General features: G+C 41.9%; 2 protein-coding genes across 8 annotated transcripts in view; one reads left to right on the top strand and one right to left on the bottom strand.

Annotated features, from left to right (window-relative positions):
* Positions 1–1,654: 1,654 nt before the first annotated feature.
* wdr53 (WD repeat domain 53) lies at positions 1,655–9,120 on the top strand. 6 transcript variants are annotated; one of them, XR_004413768.1, is made up of 4 exons: positions 1,678–1,776; positions 2,785–3,260; positions 7,256–8,236; positions 8,340–9,120. XR_004413768.1 is itself a non-coding variant. In XM_033031457.1 (4 exons), exons 3-4 carry the CDS (start codon positions 2,787–2,789, stop codon positions 7,874–7,876), a joined length of 1,095 nt encoding a protein of 364 aa, XP_032887348.1. In that variant the 5' UTR covers positions 1,782–1,864; positions 2,075–2,118; positions 2,785–2,786; the 3' UTR covers positions 7,877–8,314. The 6 variants fall into 6 exon arrangements, 5 of the variants coding, with proteins under 5 accessions (XP_032887347.1, XP_032887346.1, XP_032887349.1 ...); XM_033031457.1 differs by lacking the exons at positions 1,678–1,776; positions 8,340–9,120 and adding exons at positions 1,782–1,864; positions 2,075–2,118 and having other exon boundaries at positions 7,256–8,314; XM_033031459.1 differs by lacking the exons at positions 1,678–1,776; positions 8,340–9,120 and adding exons at positions 1,789–1,864; positions 2,075–2,092 and having other exon boundaries at positions 7,256–8,315.
* A 3,373-nt stretch (positions 9,121–12,493) lies between these two features.
* Positions 12,494–25,849, bottom strand: part of parl (presenilin associated rhomboid like) — a 37,436-nt gene continuing 24,080 nt past the window's right edge. The window contains exon 10 of one of the 2 annotated variants that reach the window (XM_033031454.1): positions 12,494–12,957. In XM_033031454.1, coding sequence (XP_032887345.1) covers positions 12,933–12,957 — 25 coding nt within the window. In that variant the 3' untranslated portion in view covers positions 12,494–12,932. Of the gene's footprint in view, positions 12,958–21,990; positions 24,946–25,849 lie in introns of those variants that run through there. The other variant, XM_033031453.1, reaches the window with a different exon arrangement.

Raw genomic sequence — 25,849 nt, 5'->3', positions numbered from 1 at the left:
CCAGATTTTCTAGTCCCTCCGGAAGGGGCGTAGCCTTCAGGAGAGAAAATCTCAACATTTTTTAAACACTAATAACTCCTTTATTTTTCATCGATGGGAAAAATCCTCTTGTCCTGCGCAGCGGAGGGGGCTCAGAGTAAGATGGCCAAGGAAGTGGTCAAGATCAGATTTTTAGTAATATAGATTTTAGTTTACATAACATTTGGCCTTCTTTCGCTGTCTCTCAAGTCTTCCCCAGGCCCCAGGATTGTTATAGTAAGATGCGTGTAAGATGTGTATAAGATATGTGTGTGTGTGTAGGGGGGAGTGGGAGGAGATAAAATTGTTCGTTGTCATGCTCACTTGTCATCGGCCCACCAAGAAATTGTGTGTCCCCTTCCCTTCCCCCCCCCCCCCCCCCATATGTTTTAAATGCGATTTCCGCCCATGTCTTGCGTAAGTGTTAAGTGCTGCTGGATTAGAGCAGGGAGCAGAAAATGAACGTCCCAAGCCATCTGCAAAAAGATGAGGGCGTTTTCTTTTTAATTTAGGAAGCAACCAGAGGAATAAACTATTGCAGAAAGTGATATGGAAAGAAACATGAAACATGAAATGAAAGAAACGAGTGGAAAGTCCATGATTGGGGATGTGCAAAGATTGGGGATCGGAAGGGGAGTCAGTCCATGGTAGAAGGGGGAGAAGTTGTACAGTTTGATAGCCACATGGAAAACGGATCTCCTGTGGCGTTCTGTGGTGCATCTTGGTGGAACCAGTCTGCCGCTGAAGGTGCTCCTCAGGTTGACCAGTGCGTCATGGAGGGGGTGAGCAGTTTGAGGAGCACCCTCCCCTCCAAGACCAACCCTAGTGAATCCAACTCCATCCCCAGGATCGAGCCAGCCTTCCTGATGAGCTTAATTCAGTTGGCATCCACGGGCTTCGCCCTGCTACCCCAGCACACGACAGCGAAGGAGATGGCATTGGCCACCACCGATTGATAGAATCTACAGACTGTAATCTGAGTAATCTATGTGATATGAAGTCAACATAACAACATATTTTTCAACGATTTTTAGGTCAAATCTCGCCCACCAGGAAATTTGACTGGTCTTGCAACCCAAAAGCAACCTTCAAATAGGGTTTCTGCTGGAAAAATTGAAGGTAGACAAAAAAGCTGGAGAAACTAAGCGGGTGAGGCAGCATCTATTGAGCGAAGGAATATGCGGCGTTTCGGGTCGAGAAGGGTCTTTTTGTCTACCTTCAAGTAGGGTAGAGATGAGATGACACCATTGTCAGGCTGACCTATGAAAACTGGAAGGATTTGAGTACAGGGGTAAACAGGATTTACTGCGATCATAGTGGTGTCTGGAAGGCTGCGAATCTGGTATTCTTACCCAAAGATACTTGTATCTAGTATCTTTGTTCTTACCTAAAAAATGGATATACTTAAGGACGAGGTAAAGATTCATCAGACTGGTCTCGGGGCCGCGCACAGGTCGTGGCCGGGTGCGACGGCGGTCTCGGGGCCGCGCACAGGTCGTGGCCGGGTGCGACGGCGGTCTCGGGGACGCGCACAGGTCGCGGCCGGGTGCGACGGCGGTCTCGGGGACGCGCACAGGTCGCGGCCGGGTGCGACGGCCGTCTCGGGGCCGCGCACGTCCGTTGCGCGGAGGTTGGAGCCACGTGACTCGCTGTGTGACGTGCTCCGGTGGGGGGAGGAGGTGACGGCGCAGCCGAGGTTGGTTCGGACAGGCCGACTGGTCAAACAACCGGGTGCGGCCATGGGAGGCAGGGCCAAAGATACTAGTACTGGAGCTGAGAGAGGGGCCGCAGAAGTTAAAGGAGGCGGAGGGTGCGGCGTTGTGATGGGAGTAGAGGCATAGAGTGGATGAGAGGAATGGAGAGCAGGGGAGAGACAAGTCTTTGCCTTCCATCACAGTGAGGAGGAGACTCACTGTGATGGATGTTTATGTGAATTGGGTTGGTGTGTGTCTTGGTTCTTTTTTTGTATGGCTGCAGAAACCAAATTTCGTTTGAACCTCATGTGAGGTTCAAATGACAAATAAAAGGTATTGTATTGTATTGTATGAGGGGAGAGATGAAGGACGGAGGAAGGGTTGGTTGTGGTCGGCAGTGAGGGAGGTAATGGGAGGGTATTGCTACAATTTAACAGGAACCTGAGGAGTAGCTTTCTCACGGATAAGCTGCCAGAATTGGTAGTTGAGACAGGAACTTTCTTAATGTTTAAGAAACATTTAGACAGATACATGGATAGGAAAGGTACACAAAATTGCTGGGGAAACTCAGCGGGTGCAGCAGCATCTATGAGCATGCATAGGAAAGGTTGCGCGTGATATGGGCCAAATGCAGGCAGGTGGGCCTAGTGTAGATGGGACATGTTGGCCGGTGTGGGCAAGAGGGCCCTGTTTCCACGTTGTAAGACTATGACCAATAGGGAAGGAAGAGAGACTGGGAGGTGATGGGAGAGGGGAGAGGGGGTGACAGGAGGGGATGGGGCATTGGGGAAAGCAAGGACGTGGTAGGGTGGGAGCAAAGCAGGGAGGAGTAAATGAGGAGGGAGGGTGGATCGGGAGGGGTGTGGGTAAGGAGAGATGGGGTGGTGGGTAGAGGAATAGGGAGGGGTTGATGGAAGGATGAGGAGGGAGGAGGTGATTGAGAGGGGTGATCATATAAAATATAGTGTCCCTATGAGCAAAAGGCATTGAGTGTCATTCATTATCCCAGCTTGTATTGAACATTTTGTGAGAGGAAACTTTGACCCTATGTTATTTTGCACTTTTTTTTTAGACATGGCCACCAAGTGGACTGCAGGGGATTCCCCAGTGCTGTGCCTAGATGTCAGCCATGAAGGTCTTGTGGCGTCAGGGGCTGAGAACGGAGGCTTTAAAGTCTGGAATATGCAGGGTTCCGCGATTGGTCATCTGAATCTAGAGGGTGATGATGTGACTTGCATATCATTCTCGCACACTTGTGAAAGTATAGTCTATGCATCGCATGGTGAAGCAATAAGTGCACTAGATATCCGGTCACTTAAGGAGCCCATTGAGCGCTTTCATGTGAATGAGGATGAAATAAATTGCATTTCAATTAATGAAACAGACAGTCATCTTGCAGCTGCAGATGATTCTGGATCAATAAAAATCATAGACTTGGCTAGCAAGCAGGTCATCCGCTGTCTTCAAAAACACTCAAATATTTGCTCTTGTGTAACGTTTCGACCTCATTGGCCGCAGAGTTTGCTCTCCTGTGGACTAGATATGCAGGTATGTATCATCGTTGTGTGGTAATATAGCTGGTTATCAAAAGGAATTGGGGGTGTGGGGCATTTGAAATAGTTCTAATAGTCATGGTACCATAATGAGAAGAAATCATTCACTCTGGGTTTTTGTGGCCCAACAAAGAAAATAATAAGTTCCATGTCTAGGGACAATTGTGCATGATTCCAGCTGATAATCAGACAAATTTACTTTTAGTTTGGATATGCCAACTGCAGATGGTTTAAGTGTACAGAGTAACAATGTGTTAAGGGAAAAAGTTGATTCATTTAAGGAGGAGATGTTTCTCAGCTGAACTAATTGTCACAATTGCAGCATAATTTATTGTATAGTGTTTAGAGGATTGAAACTTCTATGAGATAGGTAATAATCCCTTTGTTAGTCAGCTTGGGGGGCTGAACACCCCTGTAATAGACCAGGCTGCTTGTTACTGTGGTTTGATCCAGATTCTCGAAAAACACCAACATAAAGAATTATACCACAGTGGACTGAGGAGGCTAAGTGTCGGCTTCAGGACTACCGTGTGTCAGTGGATTGGACATATTGAGGACTACCTCATCCAGCTTGAATTAGTATACCTCCGTCATCATTTTTTCATGAAATATATTCAAAGGTTCAAAGGTTATTTATTGGTCACATTCACCATAGGTGTAGTGAAATGCTTCTTGCCAATTGACAACTTCATTCCAATAAAGAAAATTGAGGTCTATCCTAATCAAGAAACTTAGATGAATAAAGAGACGCAATCTGTACTAATGTTTAGATCCAAGACTTTCAAGAAGGATGACCCCCTGCACTCCAAGAAAGCCAAGTTTGATCTCAGTAATCGTATCAGAGAGAATTCCAAAACAAGCTGGAGGTTCAATTCATTCAATCAGATGCCAGGTGACTGGCTCACCTGAAAACCAACTTGGGCTATGAGCCAAGGTTCGGGCTGATCTTTTCCAACAACATATTTCTTTCTCTGAGTTCAATGGATTTTACATCTGTTTTAAATGGGTAAACAAATCCCGCCAATACCTGAATGCAGTTCTAAGAACCTTAATGCAACACCAAGACAAAGTAGCCTCTTGGCATATAATTCACCACCAGAAACACTTGTTTTCCATCTGCTAATGGCACACAGTTACAGTATACATCAATACCCAAAATGCATTGTAACAAGTCTCCAGAGTTTCTTCAGAATCTCTCAATTCTGTGATCTGTCACTGAAAATACTGGGAAACACCTCAATTTTCAAGTTCCCCAGTAAGTTGAATTATTCTGACTTGCTAGGTAATATGTTGTTCCATCATCACCATGGTGTTTAATTACTGGAGTTCCCTATTAAATATCACTATATGATACTTTGATCAAAGGGTGATAGTGATTCAAGGTGATTCATCATCATCATAACGGGCAATTCAGTAATTGCAGCGCTCGCAGGGACCATCGCTTTCATTATGCTTTTTTTGTAAATACTGAAACTTTTCTGACCAATCCAGTAAATATACATTTTTCCAAACAGACCTGTTGCATTAGACATCAGCCTTAGTGCCAATTCTCTCAGTGCTGGGTTATAGACTATTTTTATCTTTATAGACTAAAATATCATACTGACTGAATGCTTAATTTGCCTTTGTTTCAGATTCTAAACTCTAGTTATGGATGTAAACACTTTAGTAGTGCGATGTAAAGAACAAAGATACTATCTTTGGTAAAGAATGGCAGTGTGCTAGTCAAAATTTCACCTTCCACCTCGTCTTCTTTTCAGTGATCAAGGATATGCAACAGTGCAAGTCACCTTTAAATAGCTACTGTCTTTGTTATATCTGAATATTGAAAAGCTCTGTATGAAGTTTTAAGCCATTTGATGCTATGATACATTTATCCTTAAATAAGAGGATTTTTCCTATCTTACCAAACATTTTAAGGGGAGGTATGAAATTATTTCTGCCTTTTATTCTGTTGTTTATCAGACAACAGTACTGCTGGAAATCTCAGAATTTATTTATCTGTATTTAGACGCCATAATTTGTAACAAAACCACAATGTACATGCCAAGTGCAATCGTCATTGTGTATTGCATTGACAATTATTTCAGCACCAGAGGTTTTTTTTGATGCTAATCAATTTCTAAAAAAATTAAATGGACTGTGACTTGAACTTTTCCTGCACTTTTGGGTACACAATAGATAAGCTTAGTTTCACCATGCCAACGTTTAAACTAGGAGCTTGGGTCAACAGTATGTGTAAGATAGTAATACTTTTCACACATGCTGCATGTAAGAGAGCACCTCGTTGTTCAACAATTTAATAACATTTGAGGAAAATACTCCAATTGGTGCTTCATAACATATTGTTACCTGCAGAGTGTTCTTTTCAAAAATTGTTGCAAAATCAGTAATCCATTTGCTCAGGCTGCATTTATTAGACATTTGATCAAAGTAATGTTACCACAGTGGCATGCACAATGTGCAATGCTGTACTCCTTGCAAAAAGTGCTCAACCACATCAAATGAATATTTAGCTACAGATTTGCATTTGAACTCTGTCATTTATCACTTTGAATGTTCATTGTATTATTATGCTGTGTTTCCCAGTATTGGTAAAGACATTTGGACGGTGGGGGGGGGGGGGGGGTGGAAGAGGTAATTTGTTTCATTATTAAAATGCTCTTTGAGTTAAAAGTAAAAGAAGGGTGAGAGTTTTGGTAAATCAAAAATATAAAATGTATCAATTCTACATCTGAATGTCATTGTAAATAGAATGGCTATTATAGAAAGCATAACTTCAAAATGTATACAAATCTGAGCTCTGGTACAGTAGTTTTTTAATTTATTAATGGGATGGGGGCTTTGCTGGCTGACCCAACATTTAATTGCCCATACCAAATTACTCTTGAAGATGGTGAGTTGCTTTCTGGAACTACTGCAGTCTTTGAGGTGTAGATATTCTCACAATGCTGTAAGTGAGAAAATTATAGGATTTAGATCCTGTGATAGCAAAAGAATGGCGATTATATTTCCAAGTCAGGATGGTATGTGGCTTGGAGGGCAACTTCCAGGTAGTGTGTTCCCATGTTTTTGCTTCCCATGTTCTCTGAGCTGCTGTAGGCTTTAATAGGTGCTGCCTAATAAGTCTTGGTGAGATGTTGCAGTGTATCATTAAATGGTACAAACTGCTGCTGCTATGCATCAGTGATGGAGTGAATTACTATTGTCGATGAGGTGCCTATCAAGCAAGCTGCTGTCCTGTTCGGTGTTGAACATGAGTGCTGCTGAAGCTGCCCTCATCCAGGCAAGGGGAGAGCATTCCACATGCCTGATACTAGCCTTGTATATGAAGTGGTGTTGATGGTGTAAACAGTGTACCTTAATCAGACAGGCCGGAGATATCACAATCTTAAACTCTGGTTAGCTACATTATTTCTGTATACATTGTTACTAAACCAGTAGTGGACTCCTGAGCCTTGGACATCAGAATCCTTTTAAATTTTGTTTCTGCTTTGAACTACATGCTTCCATGAAAATGCTATAAATGGCGATGTGTGAGCTAAATGCTGAAAATGGGACATCCAACCTAGGCAGATTTGGTTTTTACAACATATGAGCCTTTATTTATCAGGGATTTCTTGATAAGACAGTCTGTAAAGCATGTCTGTCTTCTCCCGCAATTCCTTATGGGTTTTGGGCAATTACAACATTGTATCTCTTTCCCAGAATGGAAAAATCCAGATTGCAACAGGCAAGGCATTTGTCTTGTAATCTATTGACTGTGCAACTTGATAACAACTGAGTGGATAGTGCAGAGGGGATCGAAAAAGATCAATAGTCAGTATACGAGATTAAGGGGCAAGGGTTAACCAGAAGATTGTGTTGAAACTTTTCTCTTGTATTTAATTTCTACTTGATATGTCAAAAATGATTAATTTAACCGTTTTCAACCATAAATTTCAACCATTTTCATTTGAATTTATTTTGCTTTCCAATTTCCCTGGGAAGGTGATGCTGTGGAACTTGCAGAAAATTCGTCCAGTCTGGACGGTGAACCTTCAAGATCTTACACAAGAGGAAGAAGATAATCAGCAAACGGCTGGATGTCAGCTTTTTAATCCACCATTGGCTCACTTCACTACAGTTGCCAGTTGCGGTAATGTATTTGCCTGTGGGGCTGAAGATGGCAAAATACGTTTATTCAGAGCAAGAGGAACAAGGTTTGAATTTGAACGTCAACTCTGCGGTCACAATTTGGGTGTTTCTCAGGTTCATTTTCTGAACTCTCTTTCGCATCCTTACTGGTTGATTTCTGGAGGGAATGATGCAAAAATTCTGCTATGGGACCTGAGTGAACAAATCCTGACTGATGACAAACGACCATCAACATCATCTAGGCAAAAATCAAAAGTGGGATGCACTACGAAAAAAGCACGTGGGTGTAAAGGAACTGCCCATAGTGCAAAAGACAACAACAAAAATAAAAATGATTATGTTTTGCCAAAGCTCAGTATTGATCATGGAGACAAAGTGAATTGGATTTCTGGTGTGGATATAAAGGGTTCTAAAAGAATATTAATTGCTGACCAGAGCTGTCAGATATCAATGTACAATCTAGGTGATGTGTAGGTATACATTGGTGAAAGTATTTAGATGAAAGTGACAATGGCTTGGTAAAGGATATGGAAAGAAACAAATTGATAGACTTTCCACTAATTCTGAGGTAAATATGAGAGCCATCTGCATGTCTTGATAGGAGCACATAGAATATCAAATGACTAATGGGCTTGTCTCACTTAGGCGACTAGGCTATCGCCACATGGTCGCTGGGATGACGCCTGTATAGTCGTGAGTAATCTCAGTCGCCCAAAGAGTTGTAGCGGTTTTCTGATGGCCGCTGGATATTGAAATGTTCAAAAATTGTCGGCGACAGTGGGCTTGACACCAATGAGCGTGGCTTGACTTCTACTGACATTGGTGCTCTCGTAGGTTGTCGCCGGTGCTGACCAGTGAATTCCATTGGCGACTACTCACGTCAACCTACATCAACCGGCAACTGAATTGTCTTCAGTTGTTGCCGACAGGGTCGTAGCTTGTCGCAGGTGGACGTAGGTTGACTTCGGTTGTCGTAGGTGGACGTCCTAATGGGTCGCCGGTTGTCAGTAGCTTGCCCTAACTTAATGTCGACTAAGTGGTAGGTTGTTGTAGCTTGTCGTAGAGTGGGTGCAGTCGCCGGATTTTCGGCGACCTACGACTATGACAGTCGCCTAAAAAATCGCCTAAGTGGGGCAGGCCCTTTAGAATAATCAAATAAGCAACAGCTGCTGAACATTAAAACGCTTAACATTTTGTGAAATTCCACACACAAATCATATTCTGTACAGATTTTCATTGAGAATCTAAACAGCAAACAAAGAGTTTGGCAGAAAATTACCTGGTTGCTTTGAGTACACTGGGAGGAGGCTGCTGGGATTTGGCATATCAGGATTGACGTTGGATCATTAGTGTGATTCCCTGGAGTGAATTAATTGATGGCAATTCTGAGAAACATGCCCACTGGAAGTATGAATGTAATTTTTACAGATAAACAGCAAGTAGATTTGCAAAGTTCCTAGACTACAGTAGGATTCATTAGTTTTGCTTTGAATATTGCTAGTATTTGTGTTTTCAAGATGTTTTTCATATAATTGATCCTGGAAAATGTTTCAGAAGATATTTTTGAAATTGAATTTACAACAGCTGTGTGACTGAAAAGTCCTTTCTTGATAAATCACATTTAAAAATAAAAAAAAATTCCTCAATAAATTGTTATTGATTGTCATGGTGTTTTAAGTTTAAACAGGTTATTAATAAAGGCTGATGTTGAAATAAAACATTGAGAATTCATTCCCTCTTTCTCTGTCAGGAGAAAAACTGTCAAATGTTTATTGTATTGTATACTTTTGTTTTGTTGCATCGAGTGTCCTTGTAAAGCTGAAGCAAGAAAGACCGCCATTGTTCTGACACATATCTGGTGCATATGACAAATAAGCACAGTAAATTCTTGAAATGGCAGAACAGACCCAAAGAGCCAGATAACCTACTCCTATTTCTTACCTGTATATTCTGCAGAGAACACTTTGTAATGTGGAAAGATAAAGTAGCCACTTTGCATTTCAAAGTATCACTGACAGTATTGATATAAATCACCAGAGATTTTGGTCTTGGTGGCGCCTGTCTTTCTCATCAAATAGTCATAAATTATTTTATTAGTTGGACAATTCCTTTGTTCTTCAAAAATTGCCATAGGGCATCAATTATACCGGTGCCCAAGAAGAGTAAGGTGACATGCCTCAATGACTATCGACCAGTGGCACTAACGCCGGTGGTGATGAAGTGCTTTGAGAGGTTGATCATGGAGCAAATCAACTCCTACATCGACAAAAACCTGGACCCACTGCAGTTCGCGTACCGCCACAACAGATCAACGGTGGATGCGATCTCGCTGGCCCTCCACTCCGCACTGGACAACAAAAACTCATATGTCAGGCTGTTATTCATTGATTACAGCTCGGCATTTAACACAATCATCCCCTCCAAACTGGTTACCAAACTCGCAGAACTGGGTCTCTGCGCATCCCTCTGCAACTGGATCCTCGACTTCCTCGTCCACAGACCACAGTCTGTTCGTATTGGTGGAAATGTGTCAGCCTCAATAACAATCAGCACGGGAGCACCTCAAGGCTGCGTGCTCAGCCCCCCTGCTGTACTCACTCTATACCCATGACTGCGTAGCGAACCACAGTGTGAACTCCATCATCAAGTTCGCTGACGACACCACTATTGTGGGGCGTATCACTGATGGGGATGAGTCAGAGTACAGAAGAGAGATCGAGCAACTGTCCATATGGTGCAGGCGCAATAACCTGGCCCTCAACACCAGCAAAACCAAGGAACTGATTGTGGATTTTGGAAGGAGTAGGAGGGGGACCCACAGCTCCATTTATATCAACGGGTCGATGGTTGAAAGGGTCAAGAACTTCAAATTCCTGGGCGTGCACATCTCTGAAGATCTTTCCTGGTCCGAGAACACTAATGCAATTATCAAAAAAGCTCATCAGCGCCTCTACTTCCTGAGAAGATTACGGAGAGTCGGATTGTCAAGGAAGACTCTCTCTAACTTCTACAGGTGCACAGTCGAGAGCATGCTGACTGGTTGCATCGTGGCTTGGTTTGGCAATTTGAGCGCCCTGGAGAGGAAAAGACTACAAAAAGTAGTAAACACTGCCCAGTCCATCATCGGCTCTGACCTTCCTTCCATCGAGGGGATTTATCGCAGTCGCTGCCTCAAAAAGGCTGGCAGTATCATCAAAGACCCACACCATCCTGGCCACACACTCATCTCCCTGCTACCTTCAGGTAGAAGGTACAGGAGCCTGAAGACTGCAACAACCAGGTTCAGGAATAGCTACTTCCCCTCAGCCATCAGGCTATTAAACCTGGCTCGGACAAAACTCTGATTATTAGCAACCACTTTCTGTTATTTGCACTACCAGTTTATTTATTCATGTGCGTATATATTTATATCATGGTATATGGACACATTTATCTGTTTTGTAGTAAATGCCTACTATTTTCTGTGTGCTTAAGCAAAGCAAGAATTTCATTGTCCTATACAGGGACACATGACAATAAACTCACTTGAACTTGAACTAGGATGACATCAGGGATACTATCTCAAAGCCAAAACCACCACTGGTTCTAAACTGAAATTTTACACCAGAAATGTTCTTAAAACCATAGAGTAGAGTTTGAACCTTGAACAGCCAATCAAGGTAACAGTACTAATACTGAGTCAAAGACACGTGACACCCAAAATCTTTAATCAAAAAAGTTTTGCATACTTACCTCCTCAGATACCAGGGCCAGACACCATTTTCTTTTCACACAGACATCAGATATCTCATTGGTGAATGGAAGATAGGGGTTTTCCCAAGTGTCCTGATGGGCATTTCTTCAATTATCACATTAATGACAGAAAAATAACTGCCACATTTTCTCAGATTATAACATAAATGTGTAAATTAGATGATATGAAACATTCGGTATACAATATCAAAATGTTCTTTCTTTGCATATCTATATACTTAAAAGTCTGATCTTGGATGTGTATGTATTTGTTGTTTGTGTATAATCACATCTTCTCGAAAAAAAACGACACGCTAACGGTAAACATTTTACATATTCTGGTAGAGTTTTTCCTGCTCAGTCCAACTCCTTCACGCTGCGAGTGACCTCACCCCTCCCCAACCACTCCCCCCCCCCCCCCCCCCCCCACGGTTACTCAAAAGACACAGAAAGAACGAGCAAGTCGGGCCCTGTACTCGCCCCGGGTCGGCGCACGGTGGGAAGGTTGCTGCCGCAGGCCAAGCCCGACGACGACCTGGGCAGAAACAGAGCCTGGAGCTGGAGAGAGGGAGTGTTGCGTTCGGGAACCAACCCTCCTCTGTGAAGCCGCGCCCCCCTCACCCCTCAAACTCTACCCCGCTTCCTCTCTGCCCCCGCTCTCTCTGCCATCTGTCTCTGCACCCCCCCCCCCTCCATCTCGAGCCGCGCCTGCGAGTTGGGGGCTATGCGTGAGTGGATAGAGCTGGGGATGGGTAAAAGGAGTGAATGAATAATATTAATATAATATCAAGGGGGGTGGTTAGTGTGTGTGTGGGTAGTGTATGTGTGATGCCGCAGCCCCTCCACCACCCGGTTGAGGGGACGGGACCCAACGGGTCCCACTTGGTCTAGTATATATTAAAATTCTAACATTTTTTACTAACTTATCAATTAGCACTAATCAAAAAATGATCTGGATATAAATAATCCAGCTAAAAAAATGGCAATGATATGTACTCAGAGAAAGGAAAGGTTTAATCTGTTGCCATGTAACTAAACCAAATTTAAAGCCATGCATTCACTACTTTAAACATTCTTAAAAAACAATTAGCCAATCAATCAATGTTTTTTGATACGAACAATAAACTCAAGTTGATGTAGTGCTTTAAATTTTCACCTGAAGTAACAGGAACAAAAAAAGTTTCCACAAATAGTTCAGGACAGTGTTGATGCAGATTAGTTGACTTCTGGCTGTCAGCTCTCGCGTTCCAGGGCTTAAAGTTATGGATATTTTAACTTGTTAACTAATCTATTTATTAGATAATCAAGACAATAATAACATTTATCTTTAATTAGTGAATATTGACATTTGAGCAAGTGCATTGTTTCCCAAAGTTTTTATTTGCAAACTCCACACAGATTTCACCTGAGATCAGAGGCACCAACTCAATCAGCTGTGCCACTGCTGCCTAAAACTTGTTGGGGTCTTGTCATGACAAAACAGGTCTTCTCAGAGAACACATCTAGAATAGTGAAAAGGAGAATGACAATTTTCCGGTACTGAAATTGAATTAAAGTAATGCTTTACTTGAAGAGTTTGTATTCAATAATGGCCCTCAGGATCCAACTGTCTGTATACTTTATGAAACATGATGGTATCACACACGCTCTTCTTTCTTTATATCACCCAGCTTCAAATGGAGTTGATGGGAGGTCAGAAGAGATGAAAACTCAAGAACAAGAGTTGCAGAGAATTTCTAACCTCAGAATGAAACCTGCACCCAATTTCTTGCTCAAGAGTAGAATAATTTGCATCCTATCATGAGGGATATATCTGCAGAACTCTCTGAGAAAAGAGGATTGAGATCACACCAGAGGTTGTTCAACCAAATGTGTCTCCAAGAGTTAAACAGGTATTGTTGAGGCAGGAACCAATCTGGAGGTCAATCAAATGATCTCCACTGAAAAATAAACCAAACATGAACGTTGAACCACTTCCTGAGATGGTTGTAATACAGTCAAAAGAGTGGATTATTAATTCCAAATATGTCTGAAGATACAAAACCTACTTTGAGTTCAAATCCATGATCAAGCAGTCCAGAGGTTGATTCAATGCTTGTAAGGGGAACAAGAAGACTCTAAAAGCCAATTATTAGACTACATTATACTTATGGTCAAATGTCTATAATGGTAGGCTTGTATTTCACTGTGATTAGGGTATCCCTATATGTTTGTATTGTGATCCTAATGGATGACCCAAGTCATGCAAGAGGATTTGAGTATAGGAGCAGGGAGGTTCTACTGCAGTTGTACAGGGTCTTGGTGAGACCACACCTGGAGTATTGCGTACAGTTTTGGTTTCCTAATCTGAGGAAAGACATTCTTGCCGTAGAGGGAGCACAGAGAAGGTTCACCAGACTGATTCCTGGGATGTCTGGACTTTCATATGAAGAAAGACTGGATAGACTCGGCTTGTACTCGCTAGAATTTAGAAGATTGAGGGGGGATCTTAGAGAAACTTACAAAATTCTTAAGGGGTTGGACAGGCTAGATGCAGGAAAATTGTTCCCGATGTTGGGGAAGTCCAGAACAAGGGGTCACAGTTTAAGGAAAAGGGGGAAATCTTTTAGGACCGAGATGATAAAAACATTTTTCACACAGAGAGTGGTGAATCTCTGGAATTCTCTGCCACAGAAGGTAGTTGAGGCCAGTTCATTGGCTATATTTAAGAGGGAGTTAGATGTGGCCCTTGTGGCTAAAGGGATCAGGGGGTATGGAGAGAAGGCAGGTACAGGATACTGAGTTGGATGATCAGCCATGATCATATTGAATGGCGGTGCAGGCTCGAAGGGCCGAATGGCCTACTCCTGCACCTATTTTCTATGTTTTTATGCAGTGTACCTGCTTTACAATTTTTGATTATAACCTTATCGGGTGGGTCATAATATGAATGTCTATTTTCATTTACAGCAGACTCATAGGGTCATCCCTTAGACCTGTGTTAACTCATGGGGTATCTAAGAATCTAAAGATCCAATATATATAATAGTTTGCCTTAAATAAATATAGTCCCTTTGGATATATTTACTGTGCCTCAATGGAGTCTGAAATAAGAGTACATTTTACCAAATACCAGAGTTGTGGTGTGCTGTGTCTCAAAGCTGCCAGTTGGCACAGTATTTTGAGCAGATTATGTTTAATTCCAATAGATAGATTACAGCAATTGACCCAAGAAAAAAAGTCGATATCTTTGCAAGGAGGTATGTTTATTTCTTGAAAACTATATCAAGAATCATTGTGGCATTTAGATGAGAAGTCCTGACCTACCATCTACCTCATTGGAGACCCTAGACTATCTTTAATCAGACTTTACTGGATATTATATTGCACTAAACATTATTCCCTTTAATCTGTATTAATTGTAATCATGTATATTTTTCCGCTGACAGGATAGCATGTAATATAGCAAAAAGGCTTTTCACTAAAAGGCAAGTACAGATGCAGATCCGGATGTGTTTGTTCATGGAACAAAACTTAAAATTGTAAAGGAGTTTAAATATTTAGGAATCGTGATTGACTCACAGCTCGGTTTTAAACAACAGGTAAAAAGAACAGTGAATTTAATTAAATTTAATTTGTCTATAAATATGCACTGTCCTTAATAAAAAACATCTAAAAACATCTATACCTCGGTACACGTAACAATAAACTAAACTAAATGATCACACAGTTTATTAATATCCACCATTTTAGCTTGTAGGCACACATTTGGGCAAAGCAACTGCCAAATTATTCTTCAGTCAGAGTCGTCTCCTGGAATGGAGGGGATGAAAGTTAAAATATTACAGAACAAAATCAAATGATTGGAATGTTGTTTTCTCTATTATTTGTCATCTCGGCCACAATTAATATGTGTCACTTTAGAGTTGATTCACACACAATCCTTGCATTCCAAACTGGAAATATTATCAGCCTGTGTATCATCATAACCTGAAAATATTTTTTTTAAAACACCTTGGGCTTCTCTACCTTTGTCATTCAATATTTCTCAAACTATTATCATTACAATAACATTCAGTTTTTCTGCTTTCCCAATTGGAGTAGTTGACCTCTCATTTATCTACATCATACCACATCTACCATGTATTTGACAAGTCTCTCAACTTGACTAAATTCCTATGAGGCCTCTTTGCAACCTCCTCACAGTTCCTGCCGGTCTTGTATGACCAAATCACTGTCAACCAACCACTTTTTATGAACTGCAGAGATTTCTTTGATCTTTTACTACTTTTAGAATAATTCCCTCGAGTTTATATTGCTCCTCCCCATTCACTTTCACCAAATTATAATACTTTGCATTTTTCTTGGCAGTGTTTTGCAGCTAAATTCACTGCAAATGCAAAGTCTGGGCACATGCAAAGCCAAAAAGAATAAAAGCATTGGACAGAAATGAAGAGACAAGGCAAAAACAAATGACATGAAAGTGACACCGAATAAGATTGATCCGGTGCAATAAGAGAGAATAGATGATAACATAAAGTAAAGGAAGGGCAAGTAGAAAGAGACTAGAAGGAAGAATAGCCAACAGTGTATCATGAATTGCACAAGAGAATGAAGAAAGTGAAAGAGGCAAAATCTGGGATTAGATGGAGAGGAATAGAGGCAACATTGGAAGCAGACTTTTAAAGTAATGGAGATTGGAGGATGCCTTCATTTAGCTGGAGTGAGTAGACAGGAAGAGTGCCAACATCTGATGATTTAAATTTTTAACAATAAGAAAGTAGCAGTTCATCTGAATTGAAACAAGTTTGCCAGTTTAAATTGGAGTAAAGAAAAAAGTGCCAATTTGAAATAGGAGAATGAATGGGGAAGGACGAGGAGCTGGCTAGTTTTCAGTTCTCTGTAACTGCGAATGGAAAGTGTTGAAAGTCTGTGAACCTAACGGGGCAATGGATCTGAGACGATAATATTTCAGTTACCACAAGATTAAGAAATGACCCCATGAGTTGACACAGGTCTAAGGGTTGACCCCATGAGTCTGCTGCAAATGAAAATAGACATTCATATTATGACCCACCCGATAAGGTTATAATTACCCACTGCCTCTCCAAACCCTACATACCTCCCTAACAGTTATTTTCTGTTTTAAAAGTTTAAATTGTAAAGCGTTTATGTACAATGTGTAGAGAAAAAAAAGTCATGATTGCATACCCTTGGATTTCTATGGAAATGCTAATTCTAGAATTTCTAATCAACATTTCTAGATTCTAATCAACATTTAGATTTACACTGCAAACTCTTGTTTCCTTTCAGTACAATAAAAACGACAGACATTCATTGTACTGCAGATTAAGTTTCAAAGCCCATATCATTTTGTTTCAAGTCTAGCATTATAAAGTTTCATTCTCGAGTTGTCAGCTTTTTGGCAGTCAGCTTTTTCAAAGTTCCTGCTGAGCTGCTCCTAGCTTGAAGCATTGTGTGACTGATGGTGGATTGGTTATTTCTCAATACCATAATCGAGCCATAGTCTGCTGCAAAGAAAGTCTTGTTAAATTATTGAGTTACCTAATCTGATGTTCTGCAATTGTTCATTTTACAGAGGCACTTTATTATTGAGCAGCCTACTGGAAAGCCTCAGTTGGTTCATTGTCATTTGTTATTTGTTCCAAGTCCAGGGTATTAAAATTGACCTCACATCTGAGTACGGGAAAGTCACACCTTTGTATTCATTACTCGCCTGAATGAATAACTTCAGTCAGAGTGTTTGGGCTTTTGAGTAGAAAGCAAAGATCTTTGGTAGAAAGGGCTTGCAGTTTGCTTTAAAATGCAGGAAATAAAATAAATCTACTTTAGATTAGATTAGATTAGATTATTTAATGACCACACAGTCAAGCTGGTGGAATTCAGGTTCAGTACAGGATGTTACAAGGTAGGCTGATTCCCGTCAAACATAACATAAAACACAACATCATTCAATATACAGTACATGCATGGGGAGGATATGTGCTGTTATCAGTGTGTTCAGAATTCGGATTGCGTGTGGGTAAAAACTGTTTTTAAATCGAGATGTCTTGGTGGACAGTGAGCTGTAGCGCCTTCCTGATGGCAGCAGGTGGAAGATGTGGTGAGCTGGGTGGGATGGATCCCTGCACTGGCTTCTGAACTATCCATTCTTCCTGCTGCCATCGTTGCTAGCATGTTGCACTGGGAGTAATCCAGAGATTATTGGGATGCTGCTTTTTAATCTATATTCGCTTCACAGGGCCTCATCCCTGTTCCTACCTGCCATTTGTGCCGATGTGCACAACTTCTGGCTGCTTGCTCTCCCCTTGAGAATGTTCTGCAACAACATCCTGGACCCTGGCACCAGGGAGACAACACACCATGGCAGAGTCCCATTTGCTGCCACAGAATCTCCGATCTGTCCCCCCTAACTAATGAGTCTCCAATCACCTATGGCTCTGTCCGACTTTTCCCTCCCTGGCTGCACCTCACAGCCAGGCCTGACATTGCAGACAGGACCACTGCTGCCGCTGTTCTCCCGACCCGTCCTCCCCCACAACAATAGCCAAAGAAGAATACATATTGTTGAAGGGAATGACCCCAGGGGATTCCTGTATCCTGCCTATTCGCTTTTCTGATGGTAACCCATCTACTTCCTACCTGTACCTTAGGCATGACCACTTCATTGTAATTCCTCTCTATGACATTCCGACACCTCCGGTTAATCCTGAAGTCATCCAGATGCAGCTCTAGTTCCTAATCACGGTCCGCAAGGAGCTGCAGCTGAACATACTTACTGCAGGTGTTATCCTCAGCGGCACTGGAAATCCCCGACTTCCTTGGAACATCCCGCAGGAGGAGCATTCCACTATCCCACCTTTCCGACACCAAAAACCTAGGAAGAATTACACAAAAAAACCTGCTGTTACCCAATACCCTAGCCAAACCCTCTTGAGCCCCAACACTGCACTCCCGCTCATCATAGCACTTCAACTCAACACAGCCCCTCTCCCAACACGGCCACCCTGCTAAGCCTTTCCTTACTTCTATGGGCTGCCATAACAGCTGTGCATTGCCCAAAGGACTGTGATCTGCAAGCAATTCACAGAGGCAGTAGTAAGCATTTTGCACTGGTTCTACATTGGATGTACAAGCCTATTCCACAGGGATCTGCACAAGCAAAGCAAGGATTATTCTCATCCACTTTTATCAAGAAATTGCATAATTTGTCCAAACTGTGGCAACCATTTGGAAAATATTGAATCATTTTCTTGCTTGGGATTACAAATACCTTCAGTTAAGGGATCAAGGAGTCCAAACAATGGAACAAAAATAAATCACAGTAACAGGAGCCTGATAACAGATGACGGTTTGTTTAACAAAGTTAGTAATTAATTAACAGGTAATCCTTCAAGTGATAATTCCTAGGGAGATGGCAATTCAGTTTTTGTCAGCACATGTATTTCTGATGATAAAACCATTTTGGGACAAACCTTTTGAGGGGTCAATAGGCTTCGGTCACTGAAGTGAACAACCTTTGGGAGATTGGAATATACATGAACAGGTCATGCAGGGGATTCCAGATTCCCAGGGATATTGAAAAAGAGTAGCATTTCAGATATTTAGCTCTGCTATTAGACTGACCATAACCATGATTGAAGAATTCGATTTTTTTTTCTCAACATTATTACAACAAATTCTATTAATAATGTTTGCATTGGCTGAAAGAAAGCAGTTAAAATGTAGGTAACAATTCTCATTCCCTTCCTATTGTACCCCAATTTCCATCTGCTGTCAGCCAGTGAGCAGAACACTCAACCTCAAGGGTACAATCAGATATGGAGAACAAATCCACTGATGTCTTGAGAAGCCTGCTTACATTTTTAGTTAAAAGAGAAGAAAAGGGGCAGTTTTCCAAAATCAGCCCAAATTGGTTGCTGGAGGATCTGAATCACTCTTTCAGATTGTTTGTTATTGGTGTTTCAGGAGGAATCCTTTGCCCTCCCCACATCTCACCCTCTCCTAACCGCAGCCTAACCTCCAAGTGTCCAAAATCCCAAATCCCATCCATTAGCTGAGTTCTTGCATGAGTAAACATTGAAATGAAAACTGACCATTAAAATGAGGGCAAAAAAGCATTCTGAAGAAACTCCGCAATGGATCTGTGGAGAGAAATGGACAGATGTTTGGGGTTGGGGCCCTTAAATTTGAAGCCTTTTCAAAATGCATGGCTAATTTTTAACTTGTGGAGCTAGGCGAGCAATAATCAACATTGTTGATGCCAACATTGAGTGGGAAAGTATTTGGTCTGGAGATGTGGTCAAACTCAGGATGATCAAATAATGTAATAATTTACTGGAAATTGGTATGGCACTGTTGCAATGCTAATATATTACACAAATGACAATGTAACAACTCACTAACATCTTACAAAACTCCTTCCATATGGTAAGGGTGCAACAACAGGCCTGTACAGTGAGGAAATATATTTTTGACCATTGCTGCAAGAATATTAAAACAGCTGCATAGTTTTCTCCCTTTTTAAGATGTTGCCAATCTCAGGCTTCATCTGATAACAGATTGTGTTCATTGCACCTGGTTCTTACTATGTACCAACTGTGAGTAAACACCACCCCAGCAAATGAAGCTTTGGGGGTTATAATTTTGAAGCTTCTGCTTACATAAAAGTTCAGCAAAGGGATTGTAACAAGCTTATCTATTCTGACCTCCCCTGCTGTGTGATTAAAAGATAAAGTATGGAACCTGGCCCTTAGGCCATCAGATACTAGAGCATACTATGATCTTTCCTTAGGCCCACTTAGTCCACACCGATTATCAATCACCCGTTCGCACCAGTTCTATGTCATCCTACTTTCACCTCCACTCTCTACACATTAGAGGCTATTTTACAGAGGCAAATTCACCTACAAACCCACTGGTCTTTGTAATATGAGAGGAAACTGGTGCATTCGAAGGAAACCCACAGTTACAGGGGGAACATGCAAACACTTTACAGACAACGCCCGAGGTCAGGTTCGAACCCCTGTCTCTGGCACTGTGAGGTAGCAGCTCTACCAACTTTGCCAGTGTATGAAATGTGCATGGTATCATTGTGACTGCATGGGTTTCCTTCAGCATTGATCCCTAAATGTGGCAGCATAGGCAGGTAGGGCAGTGAAGGTAGCATGCAGGATTCATGAGCCAAAGCATAACATTCTAAAAGCATGGAGATCATGAAATAATATTATAAAACTTTGTTTGGGCCACAAGCTAAATTTTTATGTACAGTTTTGGTCACCAAGTTATAGAAAGGACATGTCTGCACTGGGGAACATGCAGATGTGATTTACCAGGTTGTTGCCTGGGATGGAGTATATTAATGATTAAGGTTCAAAGGTTCAAAGGTTGATTTATTGTCACATACACCTAGATGTAGTGAAATTCCTTTTGCCAATGCAGCACATAAGAAAGAATACAAACATAACAATAATAAATAGCTTTAACATGAAAACATCCCCCCACAATGGTTCCCATTATGGGGGAAGGCACAAAGTCCAGTCCCATCCCCAATGTCCACCCATAGTCGGGCCTATTGAGGCCTCCACAGTTGCCTCTACGGAGGCCCGATGTTCCAGGCCGTCCTCGCCGGGTGATGATGTTCCGGCGTCGGGAGAGTCCTCTCAGTGGCATGGGAACCCTGGAACGGCCGCCTCCCTACTCGAGACCGCGGCTTCCGGAGCCGACAAGGCCGCGTCGAATGGAGCTCAACTGGCGATCTCGTCGCGAGATCCCAGGCTCCCGATGGAAAGTTCAGCGCCGCCGCCCGCAGCTCCGCGATGTTTTTAACGCCGGTCCCAGCTCACCGGAGTTCCAGCGCGGCGACCCAGGCAAGGCACCGCCCGCCACGCAATGGTGCTCCAGCGCTGCACCGCCGTCCTCACAACCGCAGCTCCGCCGCCGCCGATGCCGGTGCCGCCGCCGCCGATGCCGAGGCTCCGGGCGGTCCCCTCGCTCCTCGGACCCGCAGCTCCGCAGCCGCCGCCGATGCCGAGGCTCCGGGCGGTCCCCTCAGGAAATGCCGCTCCAGGCCCGCTGGTAGGCCGCGAGGACGGGTCGAAAGTGCAGCCCGGAGAAAAGCTGCATCTCCGACCAGGTAGGGACCCTGAAAATTAGTTTCCCCCTTCCCCTCCCCCACACATAAAAAAGCTAGAACTCCTTAAAAACAAAACATTAAACTAACTAAAAATAAGAAAAATAAATAAAAACAGACAGCTGCAGGCTAGGCAGCCATAACCCCTACAGGTCGGCGCCTGTAGACTGGGTTTGTTTCCTTTGGCGTGTAAGAGGCTAAGGGAGGACTTGATAGAAGGGTGCAAAATATAAGGGACATAAATCCATCTAAAATAAGATGGATAGTAAGAACATTTTCTCCATAATGAAGACATCTAAAACTAGAGGGAAGAGGTTTAACTTGAGGACTAAGAGGGCTAATGAAGAAGAGGCCAATGATTTCCATTTAGAGGGTGGTTGCTATCTGAAACACATTGCCTGGGGTGGTAGCATGGACGGGAGGGCAGAATGACTTATTTCTGTGCTCTATGTCCCTACACCAAAGCTGTGTGCTGCTTGTCAGGTTATATGGCAAATATAAACTATCTCTAGTGAAGGCAGTTGCTGAAATAATCAGGATTTTAAAGGGTGGGAGAAGGACTTTTCTTCAAGAGCCAGCACAGATCAATGGGCCGCATTGGTGTCTTCTATGAAATAGGGAATGTTATGAAAAATGAAAATCTGGGACCTATTTTATTTGTAGGTGGCTGGCACACTTTGTACTACATAACCATAAACTAAATAAAAAAATAATCTAGTCATACTTTGGGAACAACATTTTAATCAGAATGGTTAATCAAATTCAATTGATTTGCTTGTCTTCTGTATCCCTCTGTATTGCCTTGGCCTGAGTACACCTTAGCTATTAATCTTGTTTGATACTAACAAATGGTCAGGGTAAGAATTTGCATTAAAAACTATATCAAGAGGTATTGCATCTAATCAATGTTACAAATCGACTGGGACAAATCACACTATGAGAATGACGAAAAGAATGAGTAATTTACATGAAATTAGCATTGGAACAGTTCCATTTCAAAATAAATTGCACAATATGACCATGCAGCACTTCACTAAACTCTTACAAAACCTCTTTCATACGGAAATAGTGGGTAATCACAAGGCTTATGCTGGGAGGAAATGTATATTGGATAATTATTGAGAGCACAGTAAAACTAAGGAGCTCCATGGAAGCTCTGTGATGGAGAGAAAGCAGATTTTCCCAGTTTAAGACGTTGCCCATCGCAATCTTCATCCGGTGACAGATTTTATTCACTGTTCTCAGTATCCCAACTGCAAGCAAGCGCCCTAGCAATTGATGCAGACATTCTTGGGTTCAAGTAGCACATGTAGTCTTCTTCATGTAATCTAGACTCCAGAAACCTTGGATGTATAACGATTCAGAATGACATTAAACAGAGAATTGGGCAATCTATTCAGGTGGACACGAAATACCCAGCAGCACAATCTGAAGAGCTAACCCAGTAACTTCTATATTTGTCCCAGAGACCAACAATCAGTTCAACCATGTTTGCTGCTTGCTGAACTGTGATGTACACAAAGGCATCTGCAATGAGTAGGCACTTTATACGTGATCCATTGTTGAGGTGCTTTGATTGATTGAGGCCTCCAGTTCTGGTTCATTGTCAGGTCAGCACGACAATCAGAATAATGAAAGGTGGTAAACTTCCCTTGCTAGATCATAAACTGATGGAAACACAATGCCGGTGAGAATTACAAATTCTAGAACTTGAATTCCAAATCCTGTAAACAACTCTGGCTTGCATCTTCTTTCCAAAAATGAAAAGTGAATACATATAATTTTATTTTAACTATCAGGTCATGTTATGAAACTGAATGTGTGCTTCCCCATCAATGTTCTTTCAGAAACACCTATGCAACTTGCATTCACTTACTTGAATTACATTAATTGTGAAAATTCATTGAAGTGACAAAAGCTCATAGCTCACTGAAAGTTGTGACATGCATGAAAAATACTTTTATACGGGACAAGCTCTCATAAACCTGAAAAGCAGACTGTTTTTTAATTTAGCAAAATAAAAAAATGCTGGAGAAACTCAACAGGTCAGGCAGCATCTGGAAAAGGAATATGCAGGCAATGTTTCGGGAGGGCCCTTTCTTCAGACCCGACGCAAAATATAACCTGTCCATTCCATCTCTGGATGCTGCTTGACCTGCTGAGTTCCTCCAGCACTTGAGTTTTGCTCAAGATTCCAGCAGCTACAGTCTCTTGCATCTGTTTTCTTTTTATTTTCTTTCTCAGCAGACTTCACAAGAAAACATTGCAAATAAAACAGTGATGACAGTAAAGCTTCCAACTGGTGGTCACTTAACATTGATGTGACTAGTACATGTAACTCACTACAGCTTTGAAAACCTAAAAGCATATGGTAGGTGTTATTGAGCTGTTCTGTCTTGACTGCATTCCTTCCTGCATTACAGGTCCTCACCTACGTTACAAATGCCCATCCATACGAATGAACATCTGAGAGTTCAGTGGGATGGATTTGCTGCCTGCTGCAGGCACCTTCTGCTGTGGGGACTGTTTTTGACAATATCTGAATGGTGTGTTAAACAGCCTGGTCTAACTACCTGTTGTCCTTGGATGGCCTATGTTTTAATTTAAATATATTGCTGAACAGCCACATTTCCGGCTTGCAAAACTGTTCAGATTACAAAGAGTTCTCAGGAATGGCACACTATTGTAACTCAAATGTGATTTAGACAGTTGAGCTTTGGACAGAGTAGCCAATTTTCTGAGTAGTATAAATGGAGAGGGGAGACCTCTATTGTAATACGGTGGCAATCTATAAACCATAATATTCAAATATTACATTCTCAACACATAGGTATTATGTGGAAAATCTTATTTGCATCACAAAGTTAAATTATAGATTATGAATCGAGGCTGACATAACAAGTTCAAAGTATGTGAGTGGCTACTAAAAATTCCCATTTGGCTCCAGAAAAGAGCTAGCCAAGGGCCTAAAAGGGGGAGCGGACCGAGCTGGACAAGAGCAAGGTGTTCATGGCTGCTGGTAAATTGCAAGGACGTTGCTGGTTAACCTTCAGCAGTTTCCATTGTGCACATTCTGAGCTTGCTTTGACAGCATTTCCAGTTTTGAGTAACTCTGAAGATATGCGCCCTGTATGAGAAAAAGAAGCACTTCAACTCTGTACACTATGAAGACTATACCGTGATAATGGATTTTAAGCATGACAGGTACATTTGGCTGACACAATTTTTGTTTTGGTGATTCGTTCTTCAGATAGGAGGTAGTGCGAAAGGTGGAGGTGTTTTAAAAAGTTTAAATAAGTCGGCTTCAAACAGCTGAAAATTTAGATTTCAATTTTTGAGGCTGCTAAATGTCTGCCCAACGCTACCATTTTGAAATGCTCCTCTTCATTTCTAACCAGGCAGTTCTGTAGTCTAATTTCAGTTTACAATTCACAGTACTTTGCGGTATTGTAGAAATTCAAGGTCTTGGTGTAAATTCTTCCTTCTCCTGAGCACAGTTATTGCTTCAGTCCTTGTTCCTCTTAATCCATTCGGGAATCTTTGAAAAGAAATGCAGCTTCTTCCCTATGAGGGTCCATTTCCTCCAGTTCCAGGACCCTTATTCCTTAGATCATGCCACACCTTCACAAGAGGCTCCCTGTTCTTCCAGATCAGCTCGTGGCCATGAAAGATATACCAACTGGAAGAAAAAGTTACTTTTTTTAAGCTAATGCCTATGCTACAAATGACAATGCCACTTCAAACAATTTACTTAGTTCAAATATTAAACTGAAGTACATACTCCTTGCCTTGTTACATGTCTCTTCAGGAATTAAGATTCATTCCGCTACCAAAAATATGTTTGAACTTTAACTAATTTGCATAATTTCATTTTAAGGCTGTATTTTAATCACATTCTTTTTTATGGACTGATCAATCTCATTTATTAATTTCTGAACTGTCTCAGGATCTCCGTGTGAAGAAATTTAATGGAACAATATTTGATATTTTTTGAGCAAAACACAAAGTGCTGGAGGAACTCGACAGCTCAGGCAGCAACTGTGAAAGGAAAGGACACACACTACGTTTTGGGCCGAGACCCTTCTTCAGATTGGGCCTGAAGAAAGGTCCCAACCCGAAACATTGTGTCTCCATTCCTTTCATAGATACAATACGATATAACTTTATTTATCCCAGGAGGGAAATTGATCTGCCAACTGTCATAAAACACAAAATACGTGAAACATGAAATTAAAGTGATGAGTGGAAAGGGTTGGGGATGTGCGTACATTTGGAGTGGAGTCAATCTACCTCACGACAGAAGGGGGAGGAGTTGTACAATTGCCACAGGAAAGAAGGATCTCCTGTGGTGTTCTGTATTGCATCTTGGTGGAATTAGTCTGTTGCTGAAGGTACTCCTCAGGTTGACCAGTGTGTCATCCTGAGCTACTGAGTTCCTGCAGCACTTTATGTTTTGCTAGAGATTCCAGCATCTGCAGTATCTTGCATCTCCTGTGTTATATTTTTGTTGTATGTACCATAGTAATTTCAACAATAATAATCAATATATATATGATTTGAAAGCATACCAGCTAGAACAGGGC

This window comes from Amblyraja radiata, chromosome 13 (assembly GCF_010909765.2).
Source record: "Amblyraja radiata isolate CabotCenter1 chromosome 13, sAmbRad1.1.pri, whole genome shotgun sequence".
Classification (NCBI taxonomy): domain Eukaryota; kingdom Metazoa; phylum Chordata; class Chondrichthyes; order Rajiformes; family Rajidae; genus Amblyraja; species Amblyraja radiata.
Note: the sequence above shows the minus strand (reverse complement) of the source record. Positions and strands in the feature narration are given on the sequence as shown.